The sequence below is a fragment of the Haliotis rufescens genome, unplaced genomic scaffold, assembly GCF_023055435.1.
Source record: "Haliotis rufescens isolate VD_foot unplaced genomic scaffold, xgHalRufe1.0.p SCAF_14, whole genome shotgun sequence".
NCBI classification, from domain to species: Eukaryota; Metazoa; Mollusca; class Gastropoda; order Lepetellida; family Haliotidae; genus Haliotis; species Haliotis rufescens.
Genome location: NW_025963824.1, coordinates 23,502,242 through 23,516,966, shown reverse-complemented (window position 1 = coordinate 23,516,966; position 14,725 = coordinate 23,502,242). Strand labels below are relative to the sequence as shown.

Sequence of the window (14,725 nt, the reverse complement as noted above, 5' to 3'; positions counted from 1 at the left end):
ACTAAAGACGCACCTGGAAGACGATGTTGTTGTGGCGATAGTTTCACAGGTTAATGATGTCATTAAAGCCACGAGCTGAGGAAGGCAGTGGAGTGGCAATGGTGGCAGGGGTACAAATGAAGTACGCCTTCAAAGGGGGATAGGAGTCCATGTTCATATGGTGCAGGTGGTGGCATCTGGGGAGATGACGGCTGTACAGGTGGCGACGACTACATCATTTGAAGATGTGGCTTGTTTCTGTTCCGACTGTGGGAGGTGGTGAGGTGTCGACGACCTTGGAGGCGACGGCTCTGCAGGGTGACGGCTGTATGAACGACGACGATTCGGAAGGTGACGGCTGTACGGGCGGCGACGGCTGGGAAGGTAGCGACTGTACGAGCGACGATGATAGGGGAGGTGATGACTGTACGAGCGACAATGACTGGGGAGGTGTCGGCTCTACAGGCGACGAGAGTTGGGAGTTGACAAATGTACGAACGGTGACGATAGGGGAGGTGGCGACTGTACGAGCGACGAAGACTATGGAGGTGATGGCTGTACGAACGACGACTGGGAAGGTGATGGCTGCACGAACAACGATGATTTGGAGAGTGACGGCTGCACGAACAACAACGCCTGGGTAGGTGACGGCTGTAGGAGTGACGGTTGTGCAGGTGACGGCTGTACGAACGACGACGACTGGGAAGGTGGCAGCTGTATGAACGACGACGACTAGAGAGGTGGTGGTTGAAGAGCCAACGGCATTGACAGCTACAGCTGTTTTTCTGTATCCAAAGTCCTGCTGACTGGTTAGACTACCATGCCCAATTCCAATAATTTGTATCTGTAAGGGAGAGACATGCACATGAAACACATAGTTTCGCAAACATAATGTTACTGTTACAAATACTAGAACCTATTATATTATAGTCAAAGTATACTTATCCGGGCATCATAATTGCTTTTGCTGTCTTGCGATTGCTCCTGGAATTCGACTTCCTCGCTTCTCTCTTTCATGTCAAAGTGTTTATTCAACATGTTTTATCATTCAAATCAGGTATATATTTTCCACGGTTCTCCGACATCATTTCTTCTTGTGAGAAGGGAACATTACCCATGTTGATGATAACAGCCAACCGTACAAAACGTTTTAGTTGATCTTGATCTAAATATTATCAGACTAACTTTATGTCCTTAATCCTACCTTTAGCAGCAGGGCCTTTCTTGCCTTTAAAAGTGCTTGAGCTGGATGGTATTAGTCCTGGTATTTGCAGATCATAGTACTCCTCTTGTGAGTGGCAGCTGGGCCAGCTGCTGCCTGAAATAGACCATTGTTAGATGTTGAGGCGAATTTTGAGGGTCTAGTTTATTTGAGAGAGGTATGGGTATGCCGTGTTACTATTATTCTGTTTATTTAGATCAAATTTACCTCCGATGGACTCTGAAGAATGGCACTGTATCTGGTTTACATCTGCGTCAGATGTTCCAAGGGTTATTTTAATTACATATATACATATGTACTGTGTAAATAATAGATAATTTATGCTCCTGTTTATGAAACGTAATTAGTAGTGGCTGGGTAAGACATTCAATGATCTATTATTATTAAGGATTAAAAGTAATTGATAAGTTTTAATGGCAGTACCTTTATCTTATATTGATTGGTTGTCTGCATTCTCATATTCATCCAGTCATGTAAGTAAACAAGTACATGATATTATCTAACATATCTTGCATCCAGAAAATGTGACGACTGAGAGATGATCAGCGGTGGTCTTTTTTTTAATTCGCTGTGTTCTGTTGTGCGTTATGAATGATCGGAGAAACGTAAAGTAAATTGTAATTTAATTGAAATTTACCTTTCTAACTAGGTCTTCATGCCGTTTCTTTCAGTCACCCAACAGCGTTACACATCCAAGGAAAGGGTCAATGGTGTGGACTTTCCCTTCCTCGGTGTAAGTACCTGCTCGGAACACTACCTTGCCCCCTTTCCTGACCATTTGTGCCACACTGGTCTATGGTGTGTACCTTTTAACTGACGTCTGGGGAATTCTTCCTTAGCTATGGGCAGCCTGAGATAATCTGAAAATGAATACAGTTCTTCACTCATTGACGAACATACCTGGTAATAATTACAATATTAGGGCAGTACTTAAGGGCTGATATAATTTTTGTAGATTCACACACAAAAAATAAAACACGCTGAAAATCAACATTTTGAATATCATTCTCAATTGGGGTGTTCGGGGTTGATACCACAGCAAGTGAATCCCATAAAAGTGAAACCCGACAATTTTAAACATGTTTGTATTAAACAATATTGAGTAGTTTGTATCTACCTTTTGCATTCCATGCAGAGTAAACTTTCCATACCAAAATCTCCAGTGTTCTAATAAAACTGTCCCCTTGAGTGACTATGCGCAGTGCTGACATGCTTTGCAAAACATGGTCCGATAGTTCACCACCGTTACCCTGCCATTCAATTAAGATTACTGTTTTAGTCTGCTCTGATGTTGGATCAAAACGACGCGGTCCTGGCAAACAGTTGTTACGTTCCAAATGGCCTTTCTTACATATACTTCGAAATCTAACTTCTCCTAACTGGTCTGACACACCTACATCCTCATCTTTAATGCTACCTGCAAATAATTCAAGGAATTGCTTTTCAATTTCCTTTGAACATACATGGTCAGAAAGTAGTCACTATAATTCCATATAAATGGTTGAGGTATTTTCGCTTATAGTATTAATGACCTGCCAGTATTGATATCTATACATTCTAAATTGAAAAAAATAAGAACACACACACATCAACGCCCTATGACAAACATGAGACAGTACTGTTGAACCTACACACTTTCAGGTCATGAATATATTTTATGTGCGCCACCATGGCGCTGTGAATGTTGCACTGGTAATGCATCAACAAAGTTTATACTGTTACCTCCAAACACAATCGACTAAAACATAATGAATCCTACATATGGTGCCATATATTTTATGAATAGTATAAATTGGAAATGTTTTACTAAACGCATTCTTCCACAAATAATCACTTACCTTTCTTTATCCAACGATTCCACTGAGATGCACAACCATTGTAACTGATGAACGCGTGTCTGGTACGTGGATCTACGTCCACTATCGTAGCCCTCGTCCAAAGTCCTCTGGTTTAATGCTTGAACTTCTGTACTCTTCCTTTAAATCAGCCATAGTTGAGAATGATAGTCAGACATGTTGTTGTTGTTGCCATCACTGTTGTTGATAGGATTCTGGGATCCATCAGTGTATATATCGGCCCAGCTGCCCTAGGTAGTTGGAATTTTAGTGTAAGCTACTAATCGTAGTAGGGGTGGGTTTTCTCTTTTAGTGACTTCTGATGTCAAAGCAGTGCCAACTTTGGGAGTTTTTAAAACATTTAAAGTCCAGGGAGGGTGTAACCCTTTGTAGTGACTTTCTGGTGGCTGAATGTCACCACAATTGTGACTTCGGATGAGTTCTCATACTAATATCCCAGATGGCTTAAGTGAGGAATTTTTCCGAGCTAGGGCTTCATCTCGGGTGTTTTTGCCATATATTTTTCTCCAAAGGGTTTGATGTTCGCCCAAAGAACATGGACAATGACAACCAGATGTCTGAGAAAATGAAAATGCAAAATACCAGGTCACAGAGAGGTACATTTACAGGGGTTGTCTTGGTTTCAGAGTGACCCGTATTGAATGTAAACAGATTTGTTAATTGCAGAATATATGTATGGACATTCTCGCGCGTGTATTAAGTGAACATTACAGGATTGACACTTACTGCCAGTTATAGTGTAATATAACATACTTAAGTAAGCAGCAATTAGCAAGGTGTAAAAAAAACTATCTAAAAAACAATACCCTTCAGAACACCAAAAATAGGCAAAACCCAATGGCGTTGTTCCGTTGAGCTGCATTCAGTCTTGGTATTCTGTCACCGCCTCTACTGCCGTTAGAAGGACTGTATGAACAGCCGTTGATGTGGATTTTTACACCAATTCAGCAGGGGGCCTGCATGCCTAAATGCAGGATCCTGTGCTGCACGTTTTTTTACAGGCGGTTGCGTTTGGATGAAGCTGTAAAATTGATCCGCAAACGCTACGTTTATGTGCTTTGCATGTGTTTTCGTGAATTATAGACACATCATCTTTCTGTTTGACTTATTTGGTTCTCATTAAATGTAATTATTTTAGATATTTGGCAAAAAGTGGTTTTACATCTATGTCAAGTTTCTTTTTTTTTAAGAGTATTTATTACTATGTTACCACAAGAGTAATTTAGACATGCTCTGGCTAGATTACGATGTAGTTCCCATTATATTCGGAACGAATCTGGTAGACACAAAATGGAACCTAGAGTGGAACGAGTTTGCAAAGCATGTAAATACAATTATGTTGAAGATGAGTATCATTTTATTCTAATATGCAAATGTTACCAGATTCTGAGGGAAGAATTTATGCCAAGAAAATATTATGAATTCCAAATAAATGGGGCTTCTCCCTTAATGCCCAAAAATAGTTTTCAAACACCCCCAAACTACAATTAAACAATAATCCTTTAAATTTCCCAAAACAAACCAAATTTCTAGGACTAATCTGTGATGAACATGTAACCTGGGGTGCTCACATTAAAAACCTAATAAATAGATGCAGTAAAGATCTTAATACATTACGCCGCCTGACAAGGTCCAACTGGGGGGCCTCCAAGGAGACCCTCCTATCACTATACACATCATTAATTAGATCAAAAATAGACTATCGATGACCAATATACTTAAGGATTGACTGTGTATTTTTTTCGGTTCATTGAGGTATGAATCGAAAAACCGATGTGCAAACTGTATGGATCCGCGTAGCTTATAATTAATGCTTATGATTAAATTCGACAACGTAAACCATTTTTTATCTACAATAGTTTAACCAAAAACAGTTGTATATATCAAAACAGAAAAAATGACGAGATTGATAAACATTCCAGGTGTAGGAATACATACTGTGGCGTGACATGAATCAGGTGATCGTTTAATTTATGCACATAACTTGACACGCCTACACAGTCAGTAGCAAATTAACGGAGAGTAGGATCAAAACAATATCCAATGGACCTGTCAATTAAGGCAAAAGGCGAAAAGAATTGCAACAGTCAGACTGTAACGAACCGGAAGAAATATGTCCGGAAGAAGGCGGCTGTTTCAAGTAACATGGTCAGTTACCGTCAGATTCAAACATTGCTTCCCTGGTTACGGTAAAACACAGTCGGTAAAATGCTAGTCAGAAATGAAACCCGAAGACATGAAAGTTGAACCGAGGCGAGCGGGAAAAAACAGGCGAGCGAGCCTGCATGTTTGCTGTTTCATTCATTCTCGGCCTTCGGTTTCAAAGGGTAGTTTTGACAATGAATATGCATGAAAGTCGCTAAATGTCCTGTGCATGACGATACACGTGAGCAGAAAGGGGATTCCCTCGACTGTAATATTGGGATTCCCCGACATTCCGCAGTAATAAAAGTAGTGCGCCTCGGTGGACGTGGCTTATTTTTTTATATTCATTGGAAAATGAATGCAATATTACGTGACCAATTCAGCTAATCAGAAGGCAGGAATTCCAATGAAGACAACGAAAGTTTAATTATAATACCTTAAACACAACAATAAACAATAAACTAAACTCAATCCAATACCAAGCACTCAAGATAATAACTTGCACACAACAGGGGACCTCGCTCATTTCACTGCAGGCCCAAACGGGCGAAGTCCCCTAGATTTACGCAGAGAACACTTAATTTCTGGGCCTCAACCCAACAAAACGAACACGCCGACAAAGCATCACTAAAATTAGAAGAAATAAGTAGCAACCTACCAATATCTAAAACTGAGATTAAAAGTATCACTAAAAGTAAAATCCTCCAAAAGTGTCAAAACCAATATCAGAAATCAAACTGTAAACTAAAACAGGTGCTCTAAAGGCACTCAAAAAAAACAAAAATTATTCATAATAAAAAAATCGACAGGGCAATAATCAAATTACAGACAGGGCACACTAAACTAAACTCTCACCTACACAGAATCGGAAAACACAAAACAGGTCAATGCTCTCACTGTAACCTAATAGAAAGACGTGAACACGCACTATTACACTGCACACACCACAGAACAACCCTCAAATCCACTAATCAATCTTGGCATATCCCTCCTACATCAAACTGTCCCGCAACATATAACTAGAAAACTTATCGATGTGGCGTTAAACCCAACTCCCTCACTCACTCACTCACTCACTCACTCACTCTTAATTTCAAGGCATGCCAACCTATTCCACCCTGAAACAAGATCAGGACAACACAAACACCTATGAAATGATTCAACCCCAAGGTGCAACAACAGGTGTGTACACTACTGTTTAACGCCCCTAAAGTACCAGCAAGTATAAACCAATCGGGTTACAGATAATCCTTTGACCCTTTGTTTAGGGCAACACCCATAGACTAGGATCATTACCTGTACTGAAGACCACCTACCCGTGTTCTCATGGGTAGAGCTTCTGCCAAGAGAGCTGAAGGTCGGTGATTCCCCAGCCGCGTCTTGCCAAAAGGCGCTAAAAGATGGTACTTGTTAACCTGCCTGGCACTGGGCATTAATGTGATAAACAAAAGACTGGTCTGATGTGTCTGAGTGGGGTATGTGTGTTGAACTGTGACATGATTCCGGACAAGTGAAAGCAGTCTCCCTCCCTCTCCCTTCCTCCCTCTCCCTCTCCCCCTCTTTCCCTCCCCCTCTTTCCCTTTCCACTCCATAGGATTCTTCATTTTGTAGCTCACCTGACTGAAACTCAGGTTAGCTTAATGTCATCGTAAGAGTGTCCGTCGTTAATTTCTGCACTTCGACATCTCTGAAACTACAAGACCATATTAAACTGAAACGCTGCATGAATCTTCCCATTAATTGTGTTTCTGACAATGGATAACTGAATTCCGATCAGAACTCAAGCATTAATCTGTGAATGCCAAGCACAAACTATTAAAGTAATGAAGGAAAACAAATTATTTTCCACTTCTTCTTTAGCCACATACTTTTTCCGAAAAAAAGTGTTTCCCTTTCATTACAACATTGTGTTATACCTTTTTCATTCTCTACTATTTCTCCTTTCAGATGTTCAAGCAGAGACAACACACCATATAAACACTATATGTATATCCTCATTCTGATAAAGTTTCTGCTTTTTCGGTACCTTTACATGCACCAGTATTAAGACTTATGCCTCCCCTGAAGGAAATTCAGTCGTGACTCGGGATAGGATGCGTGCTAGGTAACACATCGCAGGTCGTAAGAGGCGGCTAACATGGGAACTCTTGGGAATACCAGGTTAGAATTTGCCCCGAACAACCTCTGCTGGTCGTAAGAAGCGACTGTTGTGATAATGAGATTTGGTGATCGCCGTCATATAGCTGGAATATTACTGAATGCGTCGTTTAGCAACAAATACATAAATACACAAACAAACCCACAATGTTTTATGTATAAGTGCTCGAATTCGTGGTGTCTTAAAAATCTTGCTTGATGTCTTGACTAAATAGACTCCGTATATACAATCCATTTCAAACCGCAAGCTGAATAACACTTTGATCAAAATTGATGATATATGTATTACCATTCAATTACCCATAGTTCAAAATTATCATCGCCAAAGACTGTTCAGGTAAAAACTGTTCAGGCAGTAAGAGCATTATTAGATCTGGATTTACTTCTGGATTCTGAAATCATTTGCACATGATATGAGTTTTGTTATATTTCTTTTTAAATTTACAGGTTTGGTAGGTTTTTCAGGCTGTAATAAAAACGTACTGCGAAGAGTTACAGAAAATGAGGAAATACAAATGGTACATGAGTTATGCTCTGGAGAGAGAGCATCATGGGTTTTACGCCGCTTTACTTACAAGCAAAATCACAATGGGAGGAACCATAAATGCTTTGTGATTGAGCCTTTCATTGTCTGAAACTGGAACAGATAAAAAAATCCAAAATTTTCCTAAATAGCGAAAGGCACCAGTTCATGGCCAAACTGATACCTGTGCAAAGGTTGAACGAGAAATATGGAATTGTCTTCAAATCGCCCCTTTAACCCTTTCCTTGTTTGAACCTAAGTCAAGCTGTCAAGAAAACCAGAAAGTATATCAATTGAAACAAATCATAAAAAGCAAAAAACACTAGTTTATGGCTATGCTGATATCTGTGCAAAGTTTTATCAAGGCGGGGGATAATAACAGTGGAAAGCATACATCCTTGGCTAACACCACTGGATGCATTGAATAATATTCCCAAGGCACTGTAGCTCGCCTTGTGATGTAGTTAACAGTTTCAAGTGTCATGTCAAGGAAGTTGTAAGCATTGCTATTTTAACATCTTCTACGAAATCACTGAGGACTAAAACATTACACAAAAATGTAATGATGCGAACAAAATATGTCATCATGAGGAAAAACAAACATGCCAAAGTTCATCTCCCTCAGTTTTGTAACAATGTAATATATGTCGATAGTCATTTGAATATTCATATATTCCAAAAACTGTATAAACGTGGCTGCCAAATGATATGTCTATTGCAAGCCCTTCTCATATGGTCATCTGATTACAATTTATTAAGAAATGAAGAAAGAACCGTTCGTTTGTGTGGTGATTTATATCCACTTTTCCTTGAAAACACCACCAAATTCACTGGGTAGTCCTATTATTTGAAACACAGGTACACAGTCTGTTCTGTTGGCAGATCTGAAACACAAACAAAATGAGCTGTCAAGTAAAATCTCTTTCAGATAACATAAAATTAAATTACATCGGTAGTATTACGGATCAGAATTGCTCCTGTTACACATATATTTAACCTTTAAAAGACTACAGCGCCATTTACCAACTGTCCACATTTGGGAACAACCTATCACAGTATTGAATATTGTGAATTTGTATTTGTATGTTCATTTATTATATAATGGGTGGGTTTCTCGGCAGGATAAAGCTGACGGATAAAAACAATATCCGTTGGGGACATGCGGAAAGAGATGCAAATACTAAAGGTCAAGTAGGGACTACTTTCACTGTTTATAAACAAAAATGATGTAGCCGTTGTCATTCGGCGACCGAGTCAGAATTAAACATCGGGAATGTGGCGAAACTACAGGGATAATTCCTATCATTATGAAAAGAATAGTCTGAAAATCAGTGTCTAAATGTGACGCAGGTAAGGCATTTTACAAGTTTTGGCAACTTTGGAGATATAATTTGCAAAACAATTTAGCAAGGGCGCTGACCAAGCGGGATCACTTTACATTTCTGTTCTTGTAGACATCTGCGGCTTGGAACCTTTTCCACAAATTAAAACAGTTGGATTTGACAGAAATATGTTCGAATTGTTACCTTGTTTCGTTTTGTCACTGTTTTGTTTTGTTGCTGGTCCAGCGTCAATATATTCCGCAAAACACGCCCATTGAAGACGGATCACTACGGACCGTTTCACTACAGCGACGTCAGCGGCAGCGACTGCAACGACAGCGTCGGTACTGTGACACAGGGTCAGTCGACAGAGAGTGTATAGGAGATTAAGAAGACATGGTATCAGAGCACGTCGACCCGACCGCGGAGTGACGTTAACAGCTCAACAACAGGTTGACATGGGCCAGGCGAGTTCGACGTTGGCAAGTACGAGACGTCATGTTCTCCGATGAGGGTAGATGCTTGTACAGAAATGATGGTCGGCAGGAGTAGACAAACGAGAAGGTGAACGTTTAGCGCCAAATTGTATACACCCATGTGTCACATACATGAAATTTATGCATACTGACTTTCTACATGTTTTTGGTTTTTCTTTCATACTCTTTCAAACTCGATGTTAACTTTCCTTTGGACATTAGTTTATATCCAGCATAACTGCCCTGTCCTCATCAGATGAACATGCCGATCACATTTCTTTCATTATATATGACTAATTTTACTTTCAATACACAACCAGTGTATAAAATAGGTATATTGCTTTCAATATTGGGATGTGTTCCACCTACCTATCAAACAGAATGGAGATTTATCACAAGATTCGACTCAATCATTGCATCATTATCTAATCTTGTTTTCTTAATACACCACATTATCTATGTATGGCGAGTATCCTTTCAGATTTCGCAGTGCCACTATGCATAAAAGGGGGATCTGAGTGGATTTAATTTTGAAACTTATATCTATTTAACCGTGCTGACAGATAATGGATGAACGGTCATAAATAATCCTCAATTGTAGATAGTCCGGTTTACCATCTTGAGGCAGGTACCGTCGACCCGCAGACCTGTTTGACGTCAAGTCTGAAAAACACGTCATCTTGCAGAACGTCTGCTGTGCTGGAGATAACATCTGGGCACCTACAAAATGGAGGACTGTTTTGTGTACGGATGAATCACGTTTTCTACTGAAATGTTCTGATGGAAGTGCTCGCATCTACAGACGTCGTATCGACGCTATGCCCTGAACTGTGTGCAGGAAGTCGATAACTTTGGTCGGGGGAGTGAGTTAGTGACTCAGACGTTTACTACTTTTGTGAAACCCGGGTATGGTGCTGGGAAACCTAAAAACATGATCAGGGCGCACCGGGATTCAAACCCTTAATCATAGGCTTCTGCTGTGCTCAAGGGACGCAACTATGCACAGCGAATTGCGGCGCCCTAGACAGGACCACCCATGTCCCGGTGTATGCAGTGATTACGTCAATGCTGGATTGTCCAGAAAGGCGATTCTTGGTCTCATGTCATGAGGTTAAGTCAGGACTTTCTACACAAAGTAACCGTGCAGCGAACCTCTAGTAGCGACAACATTTTTTGTTGGTTGATGCTGTCCACCTACTGCATCAGAGACCACACAGGCACATGTTGTACAGTGTAAACACACGTCACATTATAATGCATGCATCGCCACCATATGTCATCTCTATACATAACCTCGAACATCTTAGTATACTTCCTGTTTGTACTGTACATTTTAACAACTACATCTAATACAAATAAATCATATGTAGACTGCAAACCACAATCACTTGCCTTTTTATCAATTATCATGCCAGTTCCTGCAGTGTTGATGGCGAATGTGCCTTTGGGAGTACAACTTCTGGACTCACTATATTCGGTGTAACAGTCCTTGGCCTCCCCATGCTTGCCTTTTTTTCTAGTTCCAGATGTGAAGGTGAAATCATTCCGAACAATAGCCATTGTCTGAAAACAACCATCAAACCAATAAATTACCATGAATAACACAAATGTTCCTCCAGAAGGCAATGCACGTATTATCAAGACATTGATCACCTGAACAGACTGTAACATTTTAATATTTAAGAATTTAATATCTCCTGTAAAGTTAGGGGAGTTTTCTTCCAGTTCCTGATTTGAAGATGAATCAACACAAACAATAACCATCCTACCACTTCATTTTTTATCACTATGGATAACACGGATGTCGCCTCTTCTTCCAGAACGCAAAGTTCGGATGAGACTGTTATGGGACGAGGGGAGTTCTTCTAAAATTTAAGGATTGTCGGCAAAGGCGGCTACTTACAGTGTTTCATCCAATTCCCACCGCCGCCACTGCAATTATTTATCCCAATCATTGTGTGAATATTAGTGTCATTATATTTGATAACACAGATTGAGTGGTAATATGATAAACTGGATAACCGAGGATGGTTGTGGCTAGTGTTCACACATGAACTCACCTTGGTCTGCATGTGTGAAATGTTTCTTATTGTGATATGAGCTATGCTGATATGAATATAATTCATCAACATCCATCAAAGCAATCATTCATCCCAGTTGAGATTCTGGGGCAGAATAGACTCCTGATAAAAGAGGAAACTATTCGGGATCACTTACAAAGAGTGACGTGGCTGTCATTGCGTCCTAGAGATATGGAATTTTCTCATGTTTGCTTGTTTGTTTGTTAGTTTGTTTGTTGCTGAGTGCGGCGTTAAACAACAAACACACATACTGAATACATGTATTTGGCTTTTCTCTTCAAATAAAGTTTATTATATCTAGATAACTGAGTCCTTGTTTTGTCCTTTATGCCGAGCGCAAGGCAGGATAACAAGTTCCATCTTTTTACGTGTCTTGTATGACATAGCAGGGACCGAACCATGAACCTTTCACTCTCCAGGCAAAGACACTTATGTTAATAATCACAAGTTAATTGCACTCATCAATATTGCAGCTACATGACGGCGGTCTGTAAATAATCCAGTGATTGACATTATGAGCATCGATCTACGCGATTGGGATACGACGCAATGCATCAACAAAGCGAGCCTTACAACCAGAACCTCTTAGTCGCCTCTTATGACAAGATTACTAAACATATGCTCATGATATAGTTGGAGTTGTATTATCGACTCTGCTTTCAACAGATTTCTTACGAACTTGGAAAGGTGTTGGTTGCTTTTATTTAATGAATGTGTTATTTGTTTCGTCACATTATAAATGAGATATTGCTGATACGACGTTAAATTCTGAATCCCTCATGATTAACCACGGGTATGTCTGGTCACCATTCTGTTGACAGTGTGCTGTGATATGGAGATCGTGATTGCTGACAGCTGCTCTAATAACACTCACCAATACGCTTACCGTAATATTGACTCGGATTTTAGAGAAATGTGTTGTACCAACGTTGGATATTCCGAGACCGACCATGACAGTCGTTTCTTGCTTGCAGTATTGGTTCGTTAGTTGAGGATACACTGCTGTGTTTGTGAATGGTAGAGTCACGAACTTTTGGGGAGATCCAGAGCTCATGTTGTGGCAGAATATCTTTGATGGATATCCAATAAAAGATGGGGCATCAGTGTGGATCCAGTATTCCCCATCTCCTGCGTTGGGGTCAACCTTCTTCACATCGGAGCAGGAACGGACTGGCTTTCCTGAATCGAGTTCAAATGTAAAGAGTTATTCTTGAAGCCTCAGATACATTAAGGTGCTGAAAAATATGCTATGGTCAAGCCAAAAATGATGATAGAAATCGCCGAAGAGGTTCACCCCTACCCCACACAACAAACCTAAGATAAAAACTTCATTTCCTGGCCCATTGGTCATTTGTTACTTAACATGGTAACCATAGATATAGTTACATCTCTGTCTCTAAAGCTTCAAGGCAAATTGTGAAAAAATGAAAGCCAGTATCACCTGAAGTTTACAAAGAAAACAATATCAAATACGAAACTTCCTCATAAATAACATTTCTGTGAAATTTGGAGATAGAACATTAAAGCAAGAAGCAGGCTTCCAATGGGTACTATTTGTATTATATAGATGGTCTGATATAGAACAATAATGGTCAAATAGCCACTTCCCTTTCACTGATGTACTCTCTTGAGCTTCAACTAAATAGACCAGTGAAACAGTCTCTTCTGTTGCATATTTAGTTCCATTGATGAAAATATCTTTTGTTTGTCGTTCACAACTTTGAAGTACAATCGAGGAGTAAGAAATGATTGAATGTACATTTGTGACAAAACAAGCAAATATATTGATTTTTAAAGATAAGATGTCTAAGATACCCACCAGCATTTGTCTATTATGCCAATTTTGTTTTGAAGTTTTTAATCCATTTTTTTTTTTAAATCATGTAGAAGAATTCTTTGAGTGCTGACTAATTCCTAGTACTGTTCATTTTTGGATATAACATCGCAAACTTAGGATATTGTCAATATTGGAAATCAACTGAGAGGTGTAATTTCGTTTGGTCCTCAGTTGATATCATAAGCGTGTTACGTCGCCAATAGGTGACACATTTCCAAATCGAAGTTGATATCATGTTCAAAACGAAGGCAGTAGGTAACAGCTCAATGATGAAATCTTTGAATGTTAATCGAGTTAAGATTTTATCAGGTATTTTTCATTCCTACATACATGATTTTCTTAGAAACACAAAGAGTGAAATGTCCCCACAGGGGACACTTGTGCACTGGCCATGTATCATCGTGAAATTGCAGGCTTATCGGTCTAAACAGGCCTTTCTTTGCCTATTTTTGAGTTATATACTTTCGTGAACCAAGAATCTATGAAATGTATAATACGCCATCAATATCACAAATATAGATTATTCGAACCTTGTTTCTTGACCAAAGTCCTGGCGCCTGGTTTTGCCTTTCCAGATGTCAGTAAGGATGAGCGGTAGATGGAGCACTGACCATCTTGTAACGTCACGGCAGCACAGATGTCATCCCTGGAACAGAGGCTTACACAAATCAGTTCAGAGCGAACTTGGTTGATACTGGCTGGAGTCTCTTGAGCTTCAAGGTTGTTTAGTGTAGATTGTCTGTCAAATATGTGTTGGATAACAGTGTTCCCTGTAACAGAGACAAATTGTAGAAGTATCAGGGCCAGCATCATTCTGGGAGAAGATCTGTGTGACACGTTACACAAACACCACCAGGTAACAAAACCGATCAATAAGCTCTCATTATTCTAACTTCGATCAATAGTTGCCGAAGTGGGCAAGACAAGATATTGTTGTTCAATTGAGGTCTATTGTTTCACACGTTCATTTGAATCACGGGGATAAAACACTCTGATAATTATGTGCATTATTCATCACCAAAAAGGTCTTTTGGTAAACTCGCGCCGATGTCAGGCGAATGACAGTCGTATGTATCGATCTTTCCATTACACAAACCAAATTGTAGGTTTGATTGAATTGTGAATGG

The 14,725-nt window shown here is 39.8% G+C and overlaps 1 protein-coding gene across 1 annotated transcript; it reads right to left on the bottom strand.

Annotated features, from left to right (window-relative positions):
• Positions 1–8,725: 8,725 nt before the first annotated feature.
• On the bottom strand, positions 8,726–14,428 carry LOC124131177. Its single transcript, XM_048395447.1, has 5 exons — positions 14,129–14,428; positions 12,648–12,940; positions 11,069–11,243; positions 10,296–10,400; positions 8,726–8,766 (listed from the first exon to the last, which is right to left on the bottom strand). The coding sequence occupies exons 1-5, from the start codon at positions 14,409–14,411 to the stop codon at positions 8,726–8,728; spliced, it is 897 nt and encodes a 298-aa protein (XP_048251404.1). The 5' UTR covers positions 14,412–14,428.
• Positions 14,429–14,725: the final 297 nt, after the last annotated feature.

What these genes read in the sequence shown, in the direction of transcription:
- LOC124131177 (XM_048395447.1), bottom strand. Translation starts at nt 14,411, where the DNA reads ATGATGCTGGCCCTGATACTTCTACAATTTGTCTCTGTTACAGGGAAC. An exon ending in GATAATTGATAAAAAGGCAA is followed by an intron (nt 10,401 to 11,068) that starts GTGATTGTGGTT and finishes TCCATTTTGTAG; the next exon opens with GTGCCCAGATGTTATCTCCA. An exon ending in ACGGTACCTGCCTCAAGATG is followed by an intron (nt 8,767 to 10,295) that starts GTAAACCGGACT and finishes TTTGTGTTTCAG; the next exon opens with ATCTGCCAACAGAACAGACT.